The sequence below is a fragment of the Oryctolagus cuniculus genome, chromosome 2 (assembly GCF_051225735.1).
Source record: "Oryctolagus cuniculus isolate XC-2025 breed Fujian yellow rabbit chromosome 2, ASM5122573v1, whole genome shotgun sequence".
Lineage (NCBI taxonomy): Eukaryota > Metazoa > Chordata > Mammalia > Lagomorpha > Leporidae > Oryctolagus > Oryctolagus cuniculus.
The window spans coordinates 48104347-48130220 of NC_142868.1; the positions used below are offsets into that span (position 1 = coordinate 48104347).

Below are 25874 nucleotides of genomic sequence, written 5' to 3' on the forward strand. Positions count from 1 at the left end.
CACACAAGCAGCTATCCTGTACAGATACATATCAAGTCTAAAGAGACAAACCCAATTTCAACTGATTTCCACATGACCCATTCTCTGTCAAAGAAAGGATATTTTCAAACATTTTACCACCTCAATAAGAGACTATCATTTGTTAGGTTGCCAAATTTGAATGCAAAATCAACAAACAAAAATCAGTTGTACTTCTATACACTAACAATGAGCAACCTGAAAACAAAATTAAGAACAATTCCATTTTAAAAGTGCCAATATGTATTTGGGGATAAAGTTACCCACGGAGGCAAAAGACTTCTATACTGAAAACTACATAATGAAACTGAAGACACAAATGGAAAGACATTCTATGTTCATGGAGAAGACTTAATCACTAACAAAGTCCAGAGGGCATTTTTAGAAGAAACAGAAAAACCCTTTCGAATGGAGTCTACCATGGAGTAAATAGCAAACCTGGAAATAAACACTTACATGAATGGCCAAAAAAATTATTAAATAAAATAAATTATTCAAAAGGCACAGAGACAAAGACAACAAAGAGAGACTGTCTATCCATTGGTTCACTCTCCAAACACATCCCACAACAGCCAGGGATGGAACAGGCTGAAGCCAGGAGACTGGAAATCCACCAGTCTCTCTCATGGGTGGCAGGGAATCAAATACTTGAGCCTGCATCTGCTGCCTCCCAGGATGCTCATTAGCAGAAGGCAGGATCAGAATTTTTTTTCTAATTTATTTATTTGAAAGAGTTGCAGAGGGGGAGAGAGAGAGGGGCAGGCCTTCCAACCATTGGTTCACTCCCCCAAATGACTGCAATTGCTAGAGCTGGGCCAGGTCAAAGCCAGGAGCCAGAAACTTCTTCCCGGTCTCCTAAGTGGAAGGCAGGACACAAACACTTGGGCCATCCTCCATCGCTTTTCCCAGGCCATTAACAGGGAGTTGGCTTGGAACTGGAGCAACCAGGACTCAAACCGGCACTGATACAGGATGCTGGTGTTGTGGGTGGTGGCTTTACTGCTGCACCACAATACTAGCCCCAGGACAGCTATTATTTTTTTAAAATATCAGATAAGAATTAGTGAAAATGTGGAGAAATTGCAAACCTTATGCTTTGCTGATGAAATGTAAACTAGTTCAGCAACTACAGACAACAGTATGGGTGTTCTTAAAAAAATTAAAGATATAATTAATACATGATCTACTAGCTACACTTCTGGGTACATACAAGAAAGAATTCAAAGCACGGGACTTGAAAAGATACTTCAATATAAATGTTACCAGCGCTAGTCAAACAGTCAAAAAGTGGAAGCAATCCAAATGTGCATCAACAGGATCAACGAATAAATAAAATATGGTCTATATACAATAAAATAGTCTTTTTTTTGAAGATGTATTTATTTATTTGAAAGTCAGAGTTACACACAGAGAGAAGGAGAGGCAGAGAGAGAGAGAGAGAGAGAGAGAGAGAGAAGACTTTTATCTGTTGGTTCACTCTCCAACTGGCCGTAACAGCCAGAGCTACGCCGGGTCTCCCACATGGGTGCATTCTAAGTTCTCAACTAATTGCGTTTCCTATTTCTAAATGAGGGCTGACGCTGTGGCATACGTAGCAGGTAACGCCGCCACCTGCAGTGCCAGCGTCCCATGTATGCACCAGTTTGAGTCCCAGCTGTTCCATTTCTGATACAGCTCCCTGCTAGTGTGCCTGGGAAAGCAGTGGAGGATGCCCAAGTCCTTCGGCTTCTGCATCCACGTCTGAGACCAAAAAGAAGCTTCTGGCTCTTGGCTTTGGATAGGCACCAGCCTAACTGTTGCAGCCACTTGGGGGGTGAACTAGCAGATGGAAGACCCTTCTATCTGTGTAACTGTCTCTTAAGTAAATATTTATTTACTTGAGAGGCAGAGTTATGCCCAGAGAGAAGGAAGGACAGAGAGAGAGGTCTTCCATACCACTGGTTCACTCCCCAAATGGCTGCAACAGCTGGAGCTTTGTAGATCCGAACCCAGGAACTTCTGGGTCTCCCACATGGGTGCAGGGAACAAAAAGCACTTGGGCCACCTTCTGCTTCTTTCTCAGGCCACAGGAGAGAGCTGGATTGGAAGAGGAGCAGCTGGGACATGAACCAGGGCCCATAAGGGATGGCAGCACCGTAGGTGGAGGCTTAGCTATACTACAGCACCAGCCCCAATAAATAAATCTTTAAAAAAAATTTGAAGGTTACTTCTGATGAAGGAGTTCAGGTTTCACTTCTTAAATTCATACTTTTCCAACACTGAACTACAATCTACTTTAAAAGGCATGTTAATAATAAAAGCTAATCTTTGCAAACATAGTAAGATCCTGGCCTGAGTTAAATTTGAAATGTAAGCACAAATTTAACTCAACAATTACAGACAGCTAATCTGTGGTGGTTATGATGCGAACTGCTCTTTTAACTGTACAAAGCTTCTAAGAAGGTGTTTCACTAATAAAATTAAATTTGCTTTTGATTCTCTTCAGAATCCTGTAGAATTTTTAAGGGTTCTAAATATATCATCAGCTTACTCTAGGTTCTGGAGAAGGCTGGAATCACAATACAAACAGATGAATAGAGGAAAGAGGGTAAAGAGAAAATATAAAGTAAAAGAAGGCCGTATTTATAATGTTACCTTCAGTTGCAAGAGAAGTTAAGAACAGGGCATATGAGAGCCTCAGCACTTAAGGGTCTGTATTTCTAAGTTTTCCTGAGCACCTGTACAGGCTCCTTACCTGCAAGGTGGAAGATGCTTTTAAACCCAGTATGTATTCAATTTGCACCCCACCCCTGCCCAAATACATTACTCTTAAGAGGAAAGGCTGGGCCGGCGCCGCGGCTCACTAGGCTAATCCTCCGCCTAGCGGCGCCGGCACACCGGGTTCTAGTCCCGGTCGGGGCGCTGGATTCTGTCCCGGTTGCCCCTCTTCCAGGCCAGCCCTCTGCTGTGGCCAGGGAGTGCAGTGGAGGATGGCCCAGGTGCTTGGGCCCTGCACCCCATGGGAGACCAGGAAAAGTACCTGGCTCCTGGCTCCTGCCATCGGATCAGCGCGGTGCGCCGGCCGCAGCGCGCTGGCCGCGGCGGCCATTGGAGGGTGAACCAACGGCAAAAGGAAGACCTTTCTCTCTGTCTCTCTCTCTCACTGTCCACTCTGCCTGTCAAAAAAAAAAAAATAAAAAAAAAAAAAAATAAAAAAAAAAAGAGGAAAGGCTGAGTATAACAATACACAAAATAACCACACACTGAAGGAACCTGAGAAAAGGGAAACCAGACAAGATCCCACTTGAAATTTTATTGCCAGACATTAATTTTAAATTCATCAAATTTACAGTCAAAGTGCCAGACCCTAGCCTAACTCCACTTTTGATGAAACTATGAAACCAAGCTTCTCCTGCTGGCTTTTCCAAACTCCTAAACCAAGTTTAACAAGTTAGTCACATACTTATAATGTGTCCAGAAACTAGTTAATCTTGATCTGTGGACTGCAAAAGGTTTTTAGTTATCTGTTAATTGCCTATCTGCAATTTTGTTAATTGATTGCTAAATAACTGCACCAACCAAATTCTGAGTCCTTAGCATTTTTCCAAACTACATGTACATATTATCTTTTTCAAATCTTTTGAATAACAAGTACTATTATCTATCTTTACAGATGACAAAAACAAGCACACAATGTTTCTGTACTCTCTGCCTTCCTCTGTTATCCCCTCCAAAAATGACTACAATAAAAAACCCTTCCCATGTACTATACACCCAAATTATTTCTTCTCTGGATCATCTTCTACTGCTTTCCCGGGCCATAGCAGAGAGGTGGATCAGAAATGGAGCAGCTGGGACTCGAACTGGCACTCATATGGGATGACAGCAGTACAGACAGTGGCTTTTTTTGCTACACCACAGTGCCGGCTCCCTTCTATAACTTTACCCAGCTAGAACGTGTAATTCATTCTGCCTTTCAAATAAATCAATCTTTTTTTCAACCACAAAAAATTTAGCAGACACTTCATGGTTATAAATGCAAAGTTATTTTTCCTTTAAAAAATAAAAATTCTTACAATAAATCAATGGACAGAAAGAATCGAATAAAGATTTATTCTCATCAACCCATTAGTATACAAATCTTGACATTTGGGTTTTTAAAGAATGTCAACAAAATTCCCAAGAAGCTAAGTTGAGAATTAGAGATGGTAGACATGTGAACAAATGGGTCCATGTGTTTACGAACATTTTTTTTTAAAGATTTAGCTTTATTTATTTGAAAGGCAAATTTACAGACAGAGAAGAGACACAGACAAATCTATTCATTTTGTTCACTCCTCAAATGGCCCCAACAGCCAGAGCTGGGCCAGGCCAAAGCCAGGAGCCAGGACCTTCATCCAGGTCTCCCAAGTAAGTATAGCGGCCCAAGCACTTGGGCCATCTTCTGCTGCTTTCCCAAGCCCATTAGCAGGGAGCTGGACCTGAAATGGAGAAGCCAGAACTTGAGCACCCATATGGGATGCCGGCATTGCAGGTGGCGGCTTTACCAACTACAGTACCACAACGCGGGCCCACACTGAACAGCCTTTTAAAAATTAATTTATTTATATTTATTTGAAAAGTACAGAAAGATAGAGAAAGAAACAGATTTTCCATTTCCAGGTTCACTCCCCAAACGCACACAATAGCCAATGTTGGCCAGGACTGAAGCCAGAGGCCAGGAACTCATCCAGATCTCCAACATGGGTGGCAGAGACCCAAATACTGGAGCCATCACCTGGTGCCTCCCAGGTTGCACACTGGTAGACAGCTGAAATCTTAAGTACAGCCTGGACTTGAACCCAGTCACTCAAATATGGTATGTGGATGTCATAAGCAGCCCCTTAACCAGTATGCCAAATGTCCACCCCTTAACGCAAAGCTGCTTTTGAGGTTTGAATAGCAGTGTTAGAGTGGGTATTTGACATGACAGTTAAGACATGGCTTAGGGACAGGTATTGTGGCATAGTGGGCAAAGCCTCTGGCTGTAACACTGGCATCCAATATGGGTGTTGGTTCGTGTCTTAGCTGCTTCACTTTGGATCCAGCTCCCTGCTAATGCCCTAGGAAAAGCAGAAGATGGTCCAAGTGTTCAGGCCCCTGTGACCCATGTGGGAGACACAGATGAAGCTCCTGGCTTCAGTCTGGTTTAGACCTGGCTGTTGCAGCCATCTAGGGAGTGCACCAGCATGGCAGACACTCTCTCTCTCTGGATCTCAAGTCTTGACTCTGATCCCAATTGCCAGCTTCTGCTAATGCACACCCTAGGGGACACTGGATAGATGGCTCAGGGAAACAGGTTTCTACCACTCCATGGGGATTCTAGAATGGAGTTCTAGGCAGCTTCGGCCTTGCCTGTTTGGGGAGTGAATGGCAGATGTAAGATCTATACCTGTTGTGTGCCTGAGCTTTTCATATTAACTTTAAAAATTTTTAAATAAACATTAAAGTTCATTAGCTATGGTAAACATTCATCCACAGAAATGTACAGAGCTGTGATATTCACTGGTAAACTACAATTGACAACCATTTGAAAGCATGGATGTTAGACTTCTAATGTGTGATTTTTTTTTTTCATTTAACCCCAAGAAGTAACTAAGGAATCATTATACTATAGCCCTATGGCAATATCATGGGAAAGGGAAAATAATTTATTGCTTACATTCCAGCATGACTATAAAATTTTTTACAGGGAATTAGGCATAGATCTCACAGAACCAAGGTCAAAAACCAATGGGGTGGTGGCGGCGCTGTGGCTTAGTGGGTAAAGCCGCCACCTCCAGTGCCAGCATCCTTCTCTCTTTGTGTAACACTTTCAACTAAAATAGAATAAATCTTAAAAAAAAAAGGAAAAGAGTCATGTCAATAAAACTGAAATAATGGAACCATGTCTTCTATTTCCTTCACATTCCCCACTGCAGTGAGCACTCAGCATATACTTGTTGAATTGTGGTTGAATAACTGAAGTTTCATGGTACAACCTAATATATATATATATATATATATATATATATATATATATATATATATATATATTAAAGATTTACTTGAAAGGCAGAGGGATAGGAGGGAGAGAAAGAGAAACAGAGAGGGCAACTGATCTTCCACATAGAGGTTCACTCCTCAAATGGTTGCAACAGCCAAGGCTGGGTCAGGCTAAAGCCAGGAGCCAGGAACTCCATGCAGGTTTCCCACATGGGCGGCAGGAACCCAAGTACTTGGGCCACCTGCTTGCAGCTTTCCCCAGGCATATTAGCAGGGAGTTTAACTGGAAGCAGAACAGCTGGAACACAAACCAGCACTCTGGTACAGGATGCCAGCAACACAGGCAGAGTTTATGCCACAACTCTGGCCCCCCAGAAATATTTTTAAAAACTGTGCCAACAAGGTTGGTGTTGTGGTAGTGAGTCCCCACGCTGCTCCCAGTCCAATTTCCTGCTAATGTGCACTCTTGTAGGCAGTAAGAAATGGTTCAAGTACTTGAGTCTCTGTTACCCACTTGAGAGACCTGAAGAAGAGTTCTGGGACCCTGGCTTTGGCTTCAGCCTGGCTCAGCCTCACCTGTGATGGGAATTTGGGTATCAATCAGCAGATGGGAGATATGTTTGTCTGCTTTTTTTTTTTTTTTTTTTTTTTTTTGACAGGCAGAGTGGACAGTGAGAGAGAGAGACAGAGAGAAAGGTCTTCCTTTTTCCGCTGGTTCACCCCTCAATGCACCCCGCTGATCTGAAGCCAGGAGCCAGGCGCTTCTCCTGGTCTCCCATGCGGATGCAGGGCCCAAGGACCTGGGCCTTCCTCCACTGCCTTCCCGGGCCACAGCAGAGAGCTAGACTGGAAGAGGAGCAACCAGGACAGAATCCGGTGCCCCGACCGGAACTAGAACCCGGGGTGCCAGCGCCGGCCTGTCTGCTTTTCAAATAAACAAATACTTAAGAGAGAGGGAGAGAGATTCAATTGAACCATCAGGGTGGAAATTCAGGAGCCTAAAAAGAAGCAGGCAGAATAGTTTTACTAATTCATATATAACCATGGGTTAACACTGCTCAGTGACTTTTGAGTTTCAGTGTGCTCCTCTATAAAATGATGTCTCAAAAGGCCACTGTAAGAAATGCAATACACTTATCAAACTTTCCTGTTTTTGTTAACTAAAATATAAATGAAACAATGCACTGGCTGTCTTCATTGCAGACATAAAGAACTTCACAGTAATGGAATGTGACATAAAACTCCCAGGATTTTCTTATTTTAAACAATAAACTGCAAAACAAATGAGGTGAAACTTTGGTCAAAACTTTTGATTTTTGCCCAATTCCATTCTGAAACAACCTACAAAATAAGCTGGTTTTAGTTTTCAAACAGTTAACCTGGGAAATTTTTCTCAGAAGTAACAATTCTATACTTTAATACCCTCTAATTTGATACTTTTATGTTTGCCTAGTTTCCTGTCACCCCCAAATTGCTTACAGAAAGTACTTACCTATTCCTTCCAACATCCAGAAATACACACTTACATATATGGCTTAGCAACAAACTCGCTAAAAGGTAGAAGCAATACAAATGTAGAAAAAAGGACTAGCAGGTAAATAAAATATGGTATATACAAACAATGGAATACTCTTCATCTCCCAAAAGGAAGCAAATCCTGTTCACAGTTATGTTGTCAGTCACAAAGACTGCAAGTCTACTTTTATTTGAAAGGTAGAGCTACAGAAAGAGGGACAAGACAGAAAGACTTTCCAATCACAGTTCACTCCCCAAATGATCCCAACAGCTGGGGCTGGGCCATTCTGAAGCCAGGAACTTTATTTGGGTCTCCCACTGAGTGGGAGGGACCCAAGTATTTGGGCCATTTTCAGCTGCTTTCTCAGGCACATTAGCAGGGAGCTCGATCAGAAATGAAGCAGCCAGGACTTGAACCAGCACCCATATGGGATGCCAATGTCACAGGCAGTGGCTTTACCTGCTATACCACAATGCCAGGCCCTGCACTGTACACCTTAAAAGTATTAATTAGGATGATAATTTTATGTTATGTTAAAATGCATAGGGATGGGTGTTAAAGCACATCAGCTTAAGTCATCACTTGAGACACCGACATCCCATATCAAAATGTTTGGCTACTTCTAATCCAACATCTTTTTAATGTGGAACCTTTGAGCCAGTGGATATTGGTCTGAGTATTTGAGTTCCTGCCACCTATGTGGTAGATTTGGATAGAGTTCCTAGCTCCCAGCTTCAGCCTGACCTAGCTCTGGCTGTTGTGGGCATTTGGGGAGTGAACCAGCAGATGGAAGAGATCTCCCTCCCTCATTCCCTGTCACTCTACCTCTCAAATAAAATAAAAAAAAAAATTAAAAGACATACAATATTAAGAGCTAAAAATACTTCACTTGAAGAACTGGTTCTATTGCTAGAAAAATATAAATATTTCTCAGGGGTAAGCATTTCACCCAGCTATTAAGACATCACTTGAGATATCCACATCATGACCTCAGGATCTGGGTATGACTCCTGGCTATTTCCAACTGCAGTTTTCAGCTGCTGCACACTCTGGGAGGCAGCAGGCAATGACTAAAATAGTTGAGTCCTTGTTACCCACAGGAAACCCAGTTAGTAGCTCCTTGTTCTTGTCTGGCCCAGCACCATCTGTTGCAGGTATCTGTGAACCAGCAGATTGGAGATCTAGCTTTCTCTCTGCCTTTTAATAAAAACAATATTTCTCGGCCGGCGCCACGGCTCACTAGGCTAATCCTCCGCCTTGCGGCGCCAGCACACCGGGTTCTAGTCCCGGTTGGGGTGCCAGATTCTGTCCCGGTTGCCCCTCTTCCAGGCCAGCTCTCTGCTGTGGCCCAGGAGTGCAGTGGAGGATGGCCCAAGTGCTTGGGCCCTGCACCCCATGGGAGACCAGGATAAGCACCTGGCTCCTGCCATCGGATCAGCGCAGTGCGCCGGCCGCGGCAGCCATTGGAGGGTGAACCAACGGCAAAGGAAGACCTTTCTCTCTGTCTCTCTCTCACTGTCCACTCTGCCTGTCAAAAAAAATATATATATTTCTCATGTCAAGGGGGAAATAACCTGGTAGTAAGCAATCCCTCTGCTGCTACCAAATTCCTATCACAACCATTTTTTTGCATGCTGTATCCCAAATAAAGAACTTGACAGAAACTATTTACTGCCTGAAAAACCTATACTTTAAATAAAGATTTTACATTTTATTAATCAACAAAAAATATTAAAGATTTTTCTTGGGGCCAGTGTTGTGGTGCAGAAGGCTAGGCCTCTGCCTACAGGGCTGGCATCTCATATGGGTACCGGTTCAAGTCCTGGATGCTCCACTTCCGATCCAGCTCTCTGCTAATGCACCTGGGAAAGGAGTGGAAGATGGTGCAAGTGCTTGCTTCCCTGCACCCACGTGGGAGACCAGGAAGAGGCTCCTGGCTCCTGGCTTTGGATCGGCCCAGCCCCAGCTGTTGTGGCCATTTGGGGAGTGAACTAGTAGATGGAAGACCCCTCTCTCTCTCTTTCTGTATCTCTGCCTTTTAAAAAAATAACTCTTTTTTTTAAAAAATAAAATAAAATAAAGATTATTCTATGCCACCTTAGAAAGTCATCTACGCTAGGGCCAATACAACTCATCTTGTAGTAGGCTGGAAAAAAATAAGTACAGGGTAATAACAAAAAGTTCCTATTTTTCATTTCATGTAGGGCATACCTACAATAAATCTACAATGGCAGGCTCTAAAAATTAACTGTTCATAATCTAAGCTTGTTACCAATCTTCAGGAAATTTTAAAAATTTTGCCATCTACTCTACTCTAGTTTCTGTCTTAATACAGACTACTTAAGAATTTAGATCCCCTCTGAATAAAGTATAAAACAAGCAACTGACTCAAAATCCAAATATTTTTACCCAGGAGAGATAACAGCTTTTTCACTGGGGGATGGGGGGAGTCGATAGGGGAGTGGGAACATAGCAAATCTGTCAAGTCTGATATATTAGAATAGTCATCCCTTAACATTCTATCAGCAACAACAAGATTCTTATGAATGCCCTCTTAATAGTCTAAAACCTGTCATTATCACACAAAATATCCTTGGTTGTTTTTTTTTGTTTGTTTGTTTGTTTTTTTGACAGGCAGAGTGGACAGTGAGAGAGAGAGAGACAGAGAGAAAGGTTTTCCTTTGCTGTTGGTTCACCCTCCAATGGCCGCCGCACCACGCTGATCCGATGGCAGGAGCCAGTACTTCTGGTCTCCCATGGGGTGCAGGGCCCAAGCACTTGGGCCATCCTCCACTGCACTCCCTGGCCACAGCAGAGAGCTGGCCTGGAAGAGGGGCAACCGGGTCAGAATCCAGCGCCCCGACTGGGACTAGAACCCGGTGTGCCGGCGCCGCAAGGCAGAGGATTAGCCTAGTGAGCCGTGGCGCCGCATTACAAAATATCCTTGATTCTGCCAAATTTAGAATCCTTTAAAAAAAAAAAAAAAAAGGTTCAGTCAGCAAATAGAGACAAAACTATGGACCAAAGCAGATGCTTTATAAACGACCTCTGGTCCATAAAACCCCTCAACTCAATAAAAGATCACTCGGGGCTGGCACTGTGGCATAGTGGGCTAAGCCTCCGCCTGAGGTGCCAACATCCCACATCGGTGCTGATTCAATTCCTGGCTATTCCTCTTCCAAACCAGTTCTCTGTTATGGCCTGGGAAAGCAGCAGAAGATGGCCCAAGTGTTTGGGCCCCTGAACCCGCGTGGGATACCAGGAAGAAGCTCCTAGCTCCTGGCTTTGGATTGGCCTAGCTCTGGACATTGCGGCCTTTTGGAGAGTGAACCAGCAGATGGGAAGACCTTTCTGTCTGTAACTCTCTCTCTCAAATAAGTAGAAATCTTTAAAACAAATAAATAATCACTCACAGACTTTAGAAGAAAAAGCCTCAGCTGATACTTGAAAATTCAAAGAGGTCTGAACCAATAGAAACTGAAGTAAAAAGAGTATGTATAATTCTTGGTCTGGTAGCATACAAAAGTATTCAGTTATTTGCCACAGAGTTCACAAGTGCTAAGATCAAAAATCTAGATGAAATTTTAATCAACTATGGCTAAGTATCAATCAAAGCCATTCATATTAATTTTTAAAAATTAGCTGTTCTAATGTACTCAATGTATATACCTGGATGTAAAATTGGTGTAGCATATTTAAAAAGTCTCAAAGAGTTAAACAAAACCTTTAAAAGGTAAACAGACATAAAAATATTGAAAATATTAAGCAATAGTAGATAATACATACTTATTTTTTTTTCTGGCAACTTTTTTTTAAGATTTATTTTATTTTTATTTGAAAGTCAGAGTTACAGAGAGAGAGGAGAGGCAGAGAGAGAGAGAGAGGTCTTCCATCCGATGGTTCACTCTCCAATTAGCTGCAAGGGCCAGAGCTGCGCTGATCCAAAGTCAGGAGCCTGTAGCTTCTTCCGGGTCTCCCACGCGGGTGCAGGGGTCCAAGGGCTCAGACCATCTTCTTCTGCTTTCCCAGGCCATAGCAGAGAGCTGCATTCTAAGTGGAGCAGCCGGGTCTTGAACCGGTGGCCATATGGGATGCCAGCATTCAGGCCAGGGCATTAACCTGCTGCACCACAGCGCCAGCCCCAATACTACATACTTATAATGGGAAATTCAACAACTTTAAAATTGAGGGGTCAGTGCCGTGGCTCACTTGGTTAATCCTCCGTCTTGTGGCACCGGCATCCCAAATGGGCGCAGGTTCTAGTCCCAGTTGCTCCTCTTCCAATCCAGCTCTCTGCTGTGGCCTGGGAGAACAGTGGAGGATGGCCCAGATGCTTGGGCTCCTGCACCCACATGGGAGACCAGAAAAAAGCACCTGGCTCCTGACTTTGGATTGGCTCAGTGCCGGCCGTGGCGGCCATTTGGGGGGTGAACCAACGGAAGGAAGGCCTTTCTCTCTGTTTCTCTCTCACACTGTCTATAACTCTACCTGTCAAATAAATAAAAATATTCTCTATTAAAATTGAACTCTGTTGTATTCCAATAAGATTTACAGAAAAAGAACAATATTTTTTCCTTTATTCCTTTCTAGTAGTTAAGAGTTAGGAAACAGCCACTGTAACAATTTAAAGCCTTTCTTCAAGAACAGACAACACAATGAACCGCTACATGTTAGGACTGAAACAAAACAACTGTCAAGGTCACCAATTTACCTCTAATGACCAGGCAGCTAAGCTAGAAATGTCACCAAACTAGGCTCAGAAGAGTTTAGTAAATCCTACATAAAGTGTTACAGATACTTTTATCTCAGCAGACACTTTGTGGGAAAAGCACAAAAAAAATCTTTAGAGACAAAGCATTTGGCAACTATGTTTACTCATATATAATCTTTGTAAGGGAAAGGTAAATTTTAAGAGTCCTAAAGGTATCCTTCCTTCACCTGATGAAAGACATTAAGGGAAATCTGATTAGGTATCTAAAAAACAGCAATGGAGTGGACTGAACTAATCTCAAGACAGAAACCACTTTTATCACATTTATCTTGTGGTTCAAAGACTCCTGTTTTTTTACAGACTTATTTATTTGAAAGGCAGAGTTATCTGCTGGTTCATGCCCCAAACAGCCTCAACAGCTGAGGCCTGGCACGCCATGCCCGTCCCCGAGGTGGGTGTCAGGGGCCAACTTAAGCTACTTGAGATAGCAGCCAGGACTCCAATTGGCACTCACTTCATTACCTGATGTTGCAGGTGATAGCTCAACCTTCTGATTCACAGAGCTGGCCCAGAGGCTCTTCTACAGCATTATTAGTAAACTAAAATTTATTGACACACTAAATCAACAGGTGTCACACTGTCTGGATGGCAGAATACTCTCATGCTCTTAAATCTGAGGATACCAAAGAGATATTCATTGTAAAATAATAAACCCACACACTTTTCATATGAAAATTACTATATACCCCCCCATTGCCAAATGTTAAGAATGGCACTGTTTTATACCGCAAATCTTTTTAACATCTGGCATTTAACAGAATAAACATTCTCTTAATTGTTTTTGCATTCCACTTATTATAATGCTTGTATGTTGTGTGAAGAAAATCCAGGCTGAGTCAGACATGTAGTGGAGAGGGATGAGTATTTTAATAGGTTTTTCAAGAAGTTATGGATATGCCTTTTACGTTACACCAAAAATCAACAAATGTAGTTTCTTAAAGGTTTGTGGAATCCAAAAATGTACCAATGGTTATTTGAATTAAAATCCAATAATCTAGGGGCTGACGCTGTGGTGTAGTGGGTAAAAGCTGCCGCCTGCAGTGCCGGCATCCCATATGGGTGCTGGTTCGAGTCTTGGCTGCTCCACTTCCATCCAGCTCTCTGCTACGGCCTAGGAAAGAAGTAGAAGATGACCCAAGTGTGTGGGACCCTGGACCCGCGTGGGAGACCAGGAAGAAGCTCCTGGCTTCAGATCAACCCAGCTCCGGCTACTGTAGCCATCTGGGGAAAGAACTAGCAGATGGAAGACCTCTCTCTCTCTGTAACTCTGCCTCTCAAGTAAGTAAATAAATCTTTTTGTTAAAAAAAAAAATCATTAATATTACCACTAATTTCATCTGAAAAATCTTTCAAAGTGCACTGGGAAGCTGTCCAGCTCATGATGGCAGATACTATTCTTCAAAATTCTAACTTTTGCTTGAAAACTTTATTTTTTTCAAAGATTTATTTGAAAGATAGAGTTGGGGTTGGTGCTGTGGCATAGTGGTAAAGCCACCGCCTGCAGTGCCTGCATCCCACCTGGGTGCCAGTTTGAGTCCCAGCTGCTCTACTTCCTATTCAGCTCTCTGCTATGGCCTGGGAAAGCAGTATATGATGGCCCAAGTCCTTGAGCCCCTGCACCCGCATTGGAGACCCGGAGGAAACTCCTGGCTCCAACTGTTACAGCCAATGCGGGAGTAAACCAGGGGATGGAAGACCTCTCTTTCTCTGTGTAATTCTTTCAAATAAATAAATAAATAAATCTTTAAAAAAGAGAGTTACAGAGAGAGAGAGGGAGAGGCAGAGAGAAATCTTCATCTGCTAGTTCACTCCCCAAATGGCTGCAACAGCTGGAATCGGGCAGGTCCAAAGCCAAAAGCCAGAGGCTTCTACCTGGTTTCCCATGTGGGTGCAGGTGCCCAAGCACTTGTGCCATCTTCCGCTGCTTTCCCAGGTGCATTAGCAGGGAGCTGGATCAGAAGCAGAGCAGCCGGGACTCGAACTGGCATCCAAATGGGATGCAGCAGCTTTACCCTTTATGCCACAGTAGCAGCCCTGAAAGTTCAAATTTTATCACAGGCAACAAATAATATTCGTTAAAATAAGGTTAAGGCTGGTAGTATTGTGGCATAGCAGGTATAGTTGCCACCTTCTCATTAAGGTGCCTGTTGGAGTGCTGGCTACTCCACTTCTGATCCAGCTCCTGCTAATGGCCTGGGAAAAGCAGTGGAAGATGGCCCAAGTACATGGGGCCCTACCAATCACATGGGAAACTCAGAAGAAGCTCCTGGCTCTTGGCCCTGGCCCAGCCCAAACCATTGCAGCCATTTAGGGAGTGAACCAACAGAAGTTAGATCTGTCTCTCTCTGTAACTCAAACAAGTAAACCAATCATCAGATAAGAAAAGAGGGTATAGTTGAAGATATTAGCTAAAACATCAATCTCCAATACTTCAACTTCCCCATTTAAGTGCATAAGAAATTTAAAGAATTTACTTTTCTTCCAACTGTAAGGTACACTAGGTGGGGCCAGCGATGCAGCACAGCTGGTAAGGCCACCGCCTCAATGCTGGCATCCCATATAGCTACCAGTTTGAGTCCTGGCTTCTCTACTTCTGATCCAGCTATTGGCTAAGGCCTAGGAAAGCAGTGGAAGATGGCCCAAGTATTTGGGGCTCTGCACTCGCGTGGGAGATCTGGAAAAAGGTGCAGGCTCCTGGCTTCAGATGGTGCAGCTCCAGCTGTTGTGGCCATCTGGGGAGTGAACCAGTGGATGGAAGACCTCTCTCTCTCTCTCTGGGGAGTGCACCAGTGGATGGAAAACCTCTCTCTCTCTCTGCCTCTCTGTAACTCTGCCTTTCAAATAAAAATAACTGACAGGAGAATCCAGCTCAGTGAAAATAAATGTTATCTTAAAAACTTAAAAAAAGATAAACTAGGCAAATATAAATGTAAACACATATATAGGAACCTCTTTACTGATTTAATAAAATTCTTTGCTTCAGTATCTCATCATTCTGCTCATTCCACAATTTTCAAGGAGCTGAGTTTAAAATTTAGTGCATTATTAGAAAGTATTAAGATAAATTAAAGTAAAATTGTTGGCTAATTTTAAAAACTTGAGACAAAACATCAATATCATTTCAAGGGACACTATCTCATAATTTATCAATAAATGAATTAGAAAAAATTAATACTGTAAAATATAACAAGGAAATTGCTTCATACACTAAAAACTGTCATTAACGTTATTTAATGACAAGTTTACAGGAGGAAAGTCTACCAGACCTCTGAGAGTAGTAAATTCTAGTGTTATGAGAAAGGAGGAATGTCACATGTCACACAGGGAAGAATGTTAAATATGACCTTGACAGCAGGTTTTGAATCATAGCTGATGTGTCACTATTTTGAAATCCACAAAACAACTAGCTTCTACTATTTTTCTAATAACTTACTTTACTGCCTAAATCAAACATGCATACTTACTCTACAAAACACAAAAGTTATCTTGAATCTTGTTTATATTGAAGCATTAAACATATAGAATATATTTAGAAAACATTAAATTTTTTACAATTCTCTAAGGATTACTTGTTTCTCAAATTTTTAGTTATGTTCTTGAGGCATATTTAGAATCTATCAGTTAAGGTGCCGGTGCTGTGACTGAGTGGGTAAAGCCACCGCCTGCAGTGCCGGTATTCCATTTGAGCACCGGTTCAAATCCCAGCTGCTCCACTTCCAATCAAGCTCCCTGCTGAAGGCCTGGGAAAGCAGTAGATGGCCCAAATGCTTGGGCCCCTGCACCCACGTAGGAGACCAGAAAGAAGCTCCTGGCCCCTGGCTTCAGATCAGCCCAGCTCTGGCCGTTGTGGCCATCTGGGGAGTGAAACAGTGGATGGAAGACCTCTCTCTCTATCTCTACCTCTCTCTGTAAGGGCTTTAACCTGCTGCGCCACAGCGCCGGCCCCAACATTAGTAATTCTTATAATCTGTGTGTGTAAATTTTTCTTTATTTTTAAGATTTAAATTTTATTTTTTTGAAAGGCAGAATTACCATATGAGATGCTGGTGCTACAGATGGTACTTAACCCACTGCACCACAATACCAGTTCCAGAAATAAATTATTTTTGAAAAATCGGATACATTCAGATAATTGGAAGTGTGTAATGTTTGGTTAAAATCTGAAAAATGAGTTTGGCATTTAGCCTCGCAGTTAAGATGATTAAGATGCCCACATCTCATATCAGAGTACAGTCCCAGTCACCGTTCTGGCTTCCTACTAATGGAGGTGCTGAGAGGCAGCGGGTGATAGCTCAAATACTTGAGTACCTGACACCCACATGGGAAATTTGGATTGAGTTCCTTGCTCCTGGTTTTGGCCTGACCTAGGCCCAGCCATTGCAGGAATTTTGGGAATGGACCAGTGGCTGGGAACTTGCTTTCAGTTTGTCATCTGTCTCTCTGCATCTCAAATAAATAAATATTAGAGAAAAAATATGGAACAACTATTAACCATTCAAGTTCTTTTTAAAGATTTATTTATTTGAAATGCAGTTATAGAGTGAGAGGGAGAGACAGGTCTTCCATCTGGTGGTTCATGCCCCAAGTGGCTCAAGAGCCCAGGACTTGGCCAGGCTGAAGCCAGGAGCTTTATCCTGATCTCCCACGTGGGTGGCAGGGGCATAAACATTTGGGCTGTCTGCCCGCTGCTTTGGTGAATTCAGACTTTGTAAACAATTTTTATTAGTAGATAATTAAGGAATAGAAAAGGGTCAAGTAACACAAGTATAAAAGGGGCCTCACTGTCTACATGTTGATCATGTTCGGTGATGGAAGTTTAGTATACTATTCTGTATACCTTGCAATGTCTGAAATCTCCAGGGAAGTTTTATAAAAACTCAAGAAGCAGGCAAATTAAACAAATGGGCCATTATTCCTTCCAAGAAAAATAAAGTGAGTAACACCAACAGAGCACTATTGGTTCAGCAGTGAACATCTGCATGGTCATAACAGTGGAAGCACTGACTTCTAATTTAACCACAGTAGCAAGAAATGAGCAGAAATGGGGTAATAATGCTAACAACTTAGTCTTTATCAACTAGAGAACTAAGTTAACAAGATATACAAGTAGCATGTTATACCTCCAAAAAGTAAGCACAAAGAAATACAGCTGAAACAATTGAACAATTGCTTGCCCAATCCTTCCCATTCACAACTTCTTTCCTCTCACCCCTTAAAGGTAGCTGCTGTATTGGTTTTTATAGCAATTACTTTGTAATTTTTTTTTTTTTTTTGCTTTACCAGCTTTAAATATACTCTAAACCTATGACTTAGTTTTGAGTGTTTTTTAACTTTATTCTTAGTGGAATTAAAGAATATGCATAAAACACTTTTAGGAACTGTGTCCTTCACTTTGGCCAAGAAATTCTCAATAGCACTTATAGACAATTCCATAGTTTCCTCCTACTCCCAACGACTCTCCCTTAATTGCTATAAACATGACAAGTCATAAAGATACCTAAATCCTAACAAAGCTCTTACTATGTATCCGGTACTGTTTTACATGCACAACACCATAAGACAGATTTTTACTGTTACTCAGATTTTACAGAAAGAAGCAAGCACAAAGAGATAAATGAACCTGCTCAAGATCAGGGGTCAGCATTGTGGAGTAGCAGGTAAAGCACCACCTGCCATGCCAGCTTCCCATATGGGTGCCAGTTTGAGTCATAGCTTCTCTACTTCAATTCAGCTTCCTGCTAATGTCCTGGGAAAGCAGCAGAGGATAGCCCAAGTTCTTGGATCCACGTACCAACGTGGGAGACCCAGAAGAAGCTCCTGGCTTCAGTCTGGCCCAGCCCTGACCATTGTGACCATTTGGGGAGATAAAACAGTGGATGGAAGATTTCTTTTTCTCTCTCTCTGTCTCTCCATCTCTCTAACTCTGTCTTTCAAACAAATAAAAGTAAATCCTTAAAAAAATAACAATTTGCCTAAGATCATACAGCTAATGAGTGACCGAGGAGGATTCAAACCATGGAAGATTGTACCTGAGTCTACACTCTTACCTACTTGTCTTTTTGATAGTGTCAATAAAGGAAATATCAGAAGTACAAAATATGATACAGTGCTACTCTTAGGATTAAAATATAATCGTGGTGATGGAGATTATCATAATGATAGAGATTTTGGTGCCTCACCCTTCTCCAAGACAAGTAGCTATACTAGCTGTAAATAAATCATTTAGGCTACCTGAAGCCTGAGAATAAATAGCCGAATAGCCCAATACAGGTTGCAAATGTGCTGAAGGGCCTCAGTGGGCCAAAAGACATTAAAAATATATATGGTCTAACGTCAAGTTCTGTGTTAGCTTTATAATCTACTTAATGAAAAATTTTTTTAAAGATTTATTTATTTATTTGAAAGGCAGAGGCAGAGAGAGAGAGAGAGAGAGAGACAGACAGACAGACTTCTATCTGCTGGTTCACTCCTCAAATGGACCCAACAGCCAGAGCTGGGCCAATCTGAAGGAAGGAGCTTCTTATGGGTCTCCCACATGGGTGGCAGGGGCCCAAGGACTTACACCATCTCTACTGGTTTCCCAGGCCATAGCAGAGAGCTGGATCAGAAGTATAGTAGCTGACACTCAAACCAGCGCCCATATGGGATGCTGGCACTGCAGATGGCGGCTTTCACCCTCTATACCACAGCACCGGCCCCACTTAGTGAAAAATTCTAAGTAACCAGGTTCAGTAAAGATTTATTTTTAAGCCCACTAGAGAGTACAACACCTCAAACAATTTAACTTAGTAGCAGTAATGTTGGGCTATTTCATGCTAAAAGATCTTCAAGAATGAAGATTAGAGTATACCCAAGAGCAGGAACCATCTAATTCATTCTTTTCATTTCATGGTTAAACATACAGGAACCCAGAGAAATACTTATCCAAAATTAACATATATCAGGTTGTATTAGAGGCAGAGTAAAAAGTGAAGGTCTCCTCTTTGTAGTACACAGCAATGTACCATCAATCCAGTTATAAACCATGCCAAGTAAATAAATCTACACTTACTAAAAATGCATCTCGAAGGCCGGTGCTGTGGCACAGCGAGTTAAAGCCCTGGCCTGAAGCACCAGCATCCCACACGGGTGCAGGTTCTAGTCCCGGCTGCTCCTCTTCCGATTTGGCTCTCTGCTGTGGCCTGGGAGAGCAGTGCAAGATGGCACAAGTCCTTGGGCCCCTGCACCCAGATTGTGGGAGACCCGGAAACAGCTCCTGGCTTCAAATCGGCACAGCTCTGGCCGTTGTGGCCAATTGGGGAGTGAAGCAGCGGATGGAAGACCTCTCTCTCTCTCTGCCTCTCCTTCTCTTTCTGTGTAACTCTGACCTTCAAATAAATAAATCTTTCAAAATAAATAAATAAATAAACATGCATCTCAATTACATTATCTTTGACCTGTTCTCTTCCCCTTTCAGAACCTAGTAACAATAACATGGATACTCCTGATAAACCTTCACTGAGCAAGTATTCAACTCCTACTGTGTACCAGGCATTGTTCTACGCACAGCAATTTATACAGGATGGCCTACATAAAGCATAAAGATAAATTAGCACTGAACTAAGCTTACAGTGTTAATAGCAGATGTCTGAGACAATAAGTAAGATATCTGTGTAACACATTCCTGTAAAGGAACTATTTCCAAAAGCTTATTACATAAAAAGGATCTAAGCCAGACTTAAAGGATGGATAGGATTCTGATCTGAACTGTTGGGAGGAATATCAGGCATTTCAAGGTAGAAGCAGCAAAAACAAAGACCCAGAAGCAAGAGTATATGCACTTGTCTGAAGAACTGTATCCATTTAACACGATCCTTAGCTATAGTAGCAAATAAGTTTGGAGAAGGAGGGAGCACACTGGACATAGCTGAATGTTCAATCTTAGTTCCTAATCCAGTGGTTACAGTGACTCAAAGATTTCTGAGGAAAACAACAAAACTGGGATGGCATTAAAACTAACTTAGAAGTGAAACATATGACAAAGAAACAGGGAATCAGTTAGGAAGTTACTGAAATCCAGATGAGAGACGGTGCAAACTTGAACAAAGGTGAAAAGTGAAAATGTAAAGAAGATTAAAGTATTACAGAGAGGAAAACGGTATGCCCTGGCAGCTGACTGCATACAGAAGGGAAGACACAGACAATCTGGAGCCTTTGATGGAAAAGAAATTGAGATATATCATTAACAGGGAATAGCTAAGTCAAGTGAAAGGTTGAGCTAGATGGAAGTTGTTTAGAATTACAGCCTGTATCTGGGAGAAAATGTATTAATAATTTTATCTTGCTTTAGAAAAACAGAATCCCCCTTTAGTAAAACACATGACAATGATATCCAAACTATAGTATGCAAAAATATCCAAATTAAAGCAGTGTATCTGAAAAATAAATGTTTTTTATACTTTAATATGTTTTTATAGACAAAGATACTAGAACAAGTTATGTTTTTACTAAAATATATATAATGAATCTTGGCATTTAAAAATACTATGAATGTTAAGCATGCTAAAAATATTTAAAAATCTTAAAATTAATGTATCAGTAGCAAAATGCAGCTACTAAATATTAATAAAAGAAAACTATCCGTCATGTACAAAAGGTCTTCAAAAAGTTCATGGCAAGCACACATTGTTTAATTCTATTTCTCAATTAACCTTGTGATATACCTCATCTATCACAAACTACCACTCGGTTCAGTTGGGTATCTGATATTCAGTTTGGAGCATGAACTTCGTCTGATTAAATAAAATTCATGTGGTCTTTCTGCCTTAAGTTTTAATAAACTACCAGCTCCTTGAGGGTAGGGCCTATGTTCTAGACACCACTTACCCTCAGTGCTCAGCATTTAGGAGAACTTTGATAAAAGAAATACATGGAACTCAACCAAGAATGTTTTCCAAGTTTACAGCACTCTCACAACTTGATCAGAATTACCCAACACACAACTAATGATCCAACACTTGAGTGACTACTATTCAACAGGCAATGGAATTACAAAACAAATAATACACGACTCCTCCCTTGAGTTTAGGATTTACTTCTCTAAACAAGTCAAACTACATGGGCTTCCCCGAAAAACCCTGATTCACACTGTGTGATCATCAATGAGCCTCTTAACTTCTTTAAGTCTCTGGTTTCTCATGTGAAAATGGTTGAGGAACCAACAGAAAAGAAGTGTGAGAGCTTTACAAAACATGTCAAATATATTATGTATGACTGGTTTCCTTTAGGATTGACCACTCTGATCAGACACTTCATTAAGAATGACACTAACACAAATATAAGCATTCCGTAGCTCAACAAAGTCACCATACTATCACCACCTGGAAAAATTCTCAAACAGTAGTCTACAAACAGATCAAAAGTAAGATCTTAATATAAAGACTATACAATCTAGATAAAGATGGTTTATAAATTTTACTAGATCCTTAAAAATCCCAAGTATATGCTTTATCTGAGTTTTATTTTATGACTGCCATAATTCAAGACATGGAATACTAGTAAAACTCAAATTTTAAATAGCATTTCTGAATAATAAAATACTGCAACTACTTTATAATAATGCCTCTACCACCTACGACTACCTCAAACGAATGCAGAACCTTGATGTTTCAAAACTTCAGGTGAACTTTTGAAATACAATCAACAAATTTTCAGAGAAAATACTCATATTTCAACTGATGAGTTTCTAACTGCAATAAAAATAATAAGCTCCCAAAGACAAGCCATAAAACCACAGCATTGTTATTCTCTTACCAACCTAAATTAATCCCGGCAAAACAATAAAATGAATTATTTGAGCCAGCATTTCTTCATGGAATATGTCACTCAACACTGTACTCCCAAGCAGGCAAATTCAAAAGAAGCCAAAAATCTTCCTTTGAAAATCAAAGCTGCTGTCAAGAATGCTTCTGAGCTAAATGTTGACAGCACCTATTTAAACTTAATAATGTAAAAACTCTGCAAACATGAAAATGCAACATCATTTATCTGTATCTGAAATTTACATAACAAGGAAACCTTTTATCATAGAAACCTCAGAGCTTTCTTGGAATAGTTTTATATATATCAATCATAGTCTAGGGCTTTCATGTAAATGCAGGGGGGAAAAACAACATAAATTGACATTAAAATGAGTTTTAAGACTGTTTTTGGAAAGGTGACTTTTAAATTTGTTCTTCCATTTCGTGAACAATTTAAACACAAAAGGTTCTTCAGTCATAACAGGCCCAGCTTCTGAGAAACCCTTCCGTAAGAAGACTCTGAAAAGATTCTATATTTAAGTTTTGCATTATTCATCACTTTCTTACCTTCTGCTACATCATCATCTACTGCTCCTTTCACCTGAGAAAAACACCATTGAATATCATTCCCTCCTCCAGCTCCTGGAAAAAGAAAACATACCAATTAAAACTGAGTTCTGTTCGTGTTTACTCTCGTAAACACAAAGATGGTATCCATGGTTTGCACGATACTAACAGCTTAGGACTGCCCACTCATACAGCCAAGCAGTGAGAGCACCAACTTAGAAAAATTTCCTCTCCTACGACTGGCCTTGTTAAAAAGAGTCAAGGTATGAAATATTTAAAGGTATATCATCTATCATTATCACTGTACATTTGCAAAATTTCACCTCCATTTTCTTTTCAAGTACTTTCAGAGCCTTACAAACAAGACATACCAGAAAATAACACAAGTTACATTTCCCTGTAAGTGTATAAAAACTGTGCAGAAGTTAACAAGGTTAAAATATCATAAAACATGGAATGAACAGAAAACTCTGGAAGCATTATTGCCTAGGTGAGTAGTAATGATTCATAAGAAACCTATCACCAAAACGCACACACAGCAAACACAGCATCCATTTCTTTCAAATCACAGGTACCGGAGAAGAAAAGAAACTAAAATGAGTGCTGCAAAGAAGCTTGCTCCAACTCCCTTCCCCTTATCCCTCAAAATCCAAAGGGCCTGGCAAAGAATAGTTTTCCTAACTTGTCATCATCTTGTGCAAAGCAATTTTAATCTCATTTCATTATTCAACAAGGCCAAAGAGCAACTTGTTTACAGCAAACTGCAAACCAATTCAACATTTTTAACTTAAGATTTAATTATCAAATTATCAAAAACGATTTAACTATCATGTCAAAGAAATAGTTATAAAAAGATTTAATTACAAGAATATTAAAAAACTGGTTTACTCTCAGAATTCTATTTCATTTCACTTCCACACATTGAGAAGGAAATGGTGACAATGTCTCGGATCTATGGCAGAAAAACTGAATCTAAATCTAGAATTGATTCTACTAGTTCGAGGAAGACACTCAGTAACAACAAAATATGCCAAAAAAAAAAAATCCTCAAAGCAATAACCTCTTCCTTCCTAAACATTTCCAACCTGGTTTTTTCTGTACATTTTTCTTTTCTTTTTTTTCCCAAGCTTTTGCCTCAATCGCTCTTCCTTTGGCTATTTATATCACTTAACTCCACAACTACTTCAGCTAACTCTATGAAACCCTTCTGGGAAAAAAATCACATCTGTACAAAAGCTAACATAAAAAACAGAAAGTTTAAATGATGTTCTTCATTCAATGTGCTGTCCATTAAAGGCCTTGCACTTTGGTCGTAAAGGCTGATAACCAGAAAGGAGACGGTTCCCAACAAAAAATTCAGCTTATAACCTCAGAAAGCTACATATAGGTAGCCACAATGAAGGTAAAAATACAACATAACCCCTCCCCATTATCTTTTAACTTGTAAAGCGCTCTTCCTTCTCAGTGCAAAAATACGTGTGGACACCCAAGAAGGCTTGCAGCACTGGGAGAAAATAGGAATTAAATGAATAAAGATCCGCAAAAACAGCCGGGAGGCAGGGTGGCGGGGAGGGAGAGGACACACCAGGCTCTCCAGCAGTAGGAACAAATCTGCACGCCCCCACCCGCCCCACCCACGCCTTACCCCACGGTTCGCCGGCACATTCCCCACCCCCACCCCTGCCCATGCCAAGGTTCCAACCCTCATTTTCAAAGCCATTTCCAGTTCACAGGGACGCCTCGCCTCTCCGGAGCCCTGCCCGCCCCACCCCACCCTACTTGACCAATTCCCTGAAATCCGGGGGGAGCCCCGGGGCTCCGCGAGAGGCACGAGCGGTCGCTAGGGGGTGATGGAAGGAGGAGGAGGGAAGCATCGCCGGATCAGTGGGCGAGGGGGATTTCTCCTTTACCTGCCATGTTCCGCTGCAAATGGTGCCCCTGCTGGGTTCCTCGGGGTCTCGGCTTCCCGAACTCACCCCCCTCACCTGAGGATGGGGGGGTAGAGAGGGCGGATGGCGGCGGATGGCACCTGTGGGGGGACAGGGCGGGGGCCGGGGGAGAAGAAAGGTGGAGCGGGCAGACCAGCCAGCCCGATGGTGGGTTTCACTCTGGGGCTTCCCGGCTCGTGCTCTTTCTCCAGCAGCGACAGCGGCAGAGGCGGCAGCGGCTACGACAGCGACAGCGGATTCAGCGGCAGGGGCAAGCGACTCCACTTTCAAAATGGCGCCGGCTGGCCAGGCCAGTGACGTCACCCAGGGGGCGGAACCTCCGGGTAGGGCGGAGAGCAGAGGGGGAGGGGCAGGGAGCGGCCTGACCGAACCCTGGCCACGCCCCCTTCCTGCCGCGCTTGGCCCCGCCCCTCCTGCTGCGTCCTCGCCGACCGGGCCTGCGCGGAGCCTTGGCCTGCGGGCTGCCTCCTTGGTCGTTTTGCGCTGGCTGTGTTCCCGCGTACCTCGTAGCGCCCCCAGCCTCCGGCCCCTTACCGGGACTCCAGGGCGGCCTCACCTATTCAGTTAATGTGCTTGCCTGCAGAGACTCGTGGGGTACTTGGCTTTTTTTTTTTTTTTTTTAAAGCGAGCTCCATTGCCACTGAAGAAAGTGGCGCTGTGGGTTGGCCCTGAAGCCACAGAACACAGAAATAAAGGGACAGCGGTGCAGATTGGCTCCTCAGCCAAGGTGAAAAGTTCACGGAGCTCAGAAGGACGAAGCTGGGCTGGGCCTATTTGGGTGACTTAAATTACCTTTACATGGGCCTCAGCAAGGGGCAAGAGTCCTTCTTGGCAACCGCAGGCAGTAAGAGTGGTTTTAAACAGAAAACTGAGATTGTTCTGAGCAGGGTGTGGCCGGAAAAGTGACCCAGGTTTGTCCAGCTGAAGGAGGTAGTCCTTTCACTCGCTAGGAGAGGGGCTCTGAAGACAGGCTGCCGAATGCTGACTCCAGGGCATGCAAGATGAGTTTTAAATCCCACCTTGCAGGAGTGCTGTTACGGGGAATGACTTAAGTTGAGTACTCGATAAATGTTAGCTGCCTTTGTTACTAGATTTGTACAGAAAGCATCTTCAACAGAGCTAAGAGGTGGAAGGAAGAAAAGGAACAGAAAACAACCGTCGTCGTCAGCCAAGAGGGGATGTGCACTTTTTTGAAAGATGCTCTAATGATGCTTACACTGTATCCTTTTAAAAAAATTTTTTTTTAAATTTACATGAAAGGGAGAGCGCTA

The 25874-nt window shown here is 42.2% G+C and overlaps 1 protein-coding gene across 7 annotated transcripts in view; it reads right to left on the reverse strand.

The window, feature by feature from the left end:
* Positions 1-24871, reverse strand: part of PPP2R2A (protein phosphatase 2 regulatory subunit Balpha) — an 85041-nt gene extending 60170 nt beyond the window's left edge. For 4 of the 7 annotated variants that reach the window (XM_070067917.2, XM_070067918.2, XM_070067920.2 and 1 more), the window contains exons 1-2: positions 24565-24871; positions 22655-22729 (exon numbers count right to left, since the gene is read on the reverse strand). Coding sequence is in view for 1 of the 7 variants with exons in the window: in NM_001171075.1 (NP_001164546.1) it covers positions 22655-22729; positions 24565-24571 (82 nt within the window). In the remaining 6 variants the exon portion in view is untranslated. Of the gene's footprint in view, positions 1-22654; positions 22730-23187; positions 23306-24564 lie in introns of those variants that run through there. The other 3 variants (XM_070067921.1, XM_070067916.1, NM_001171075.1) reach the window with 3 other exon arrangements.
* Between the last annotated feature and the right edge of the window lie 1003 nt (positions 24872-25874).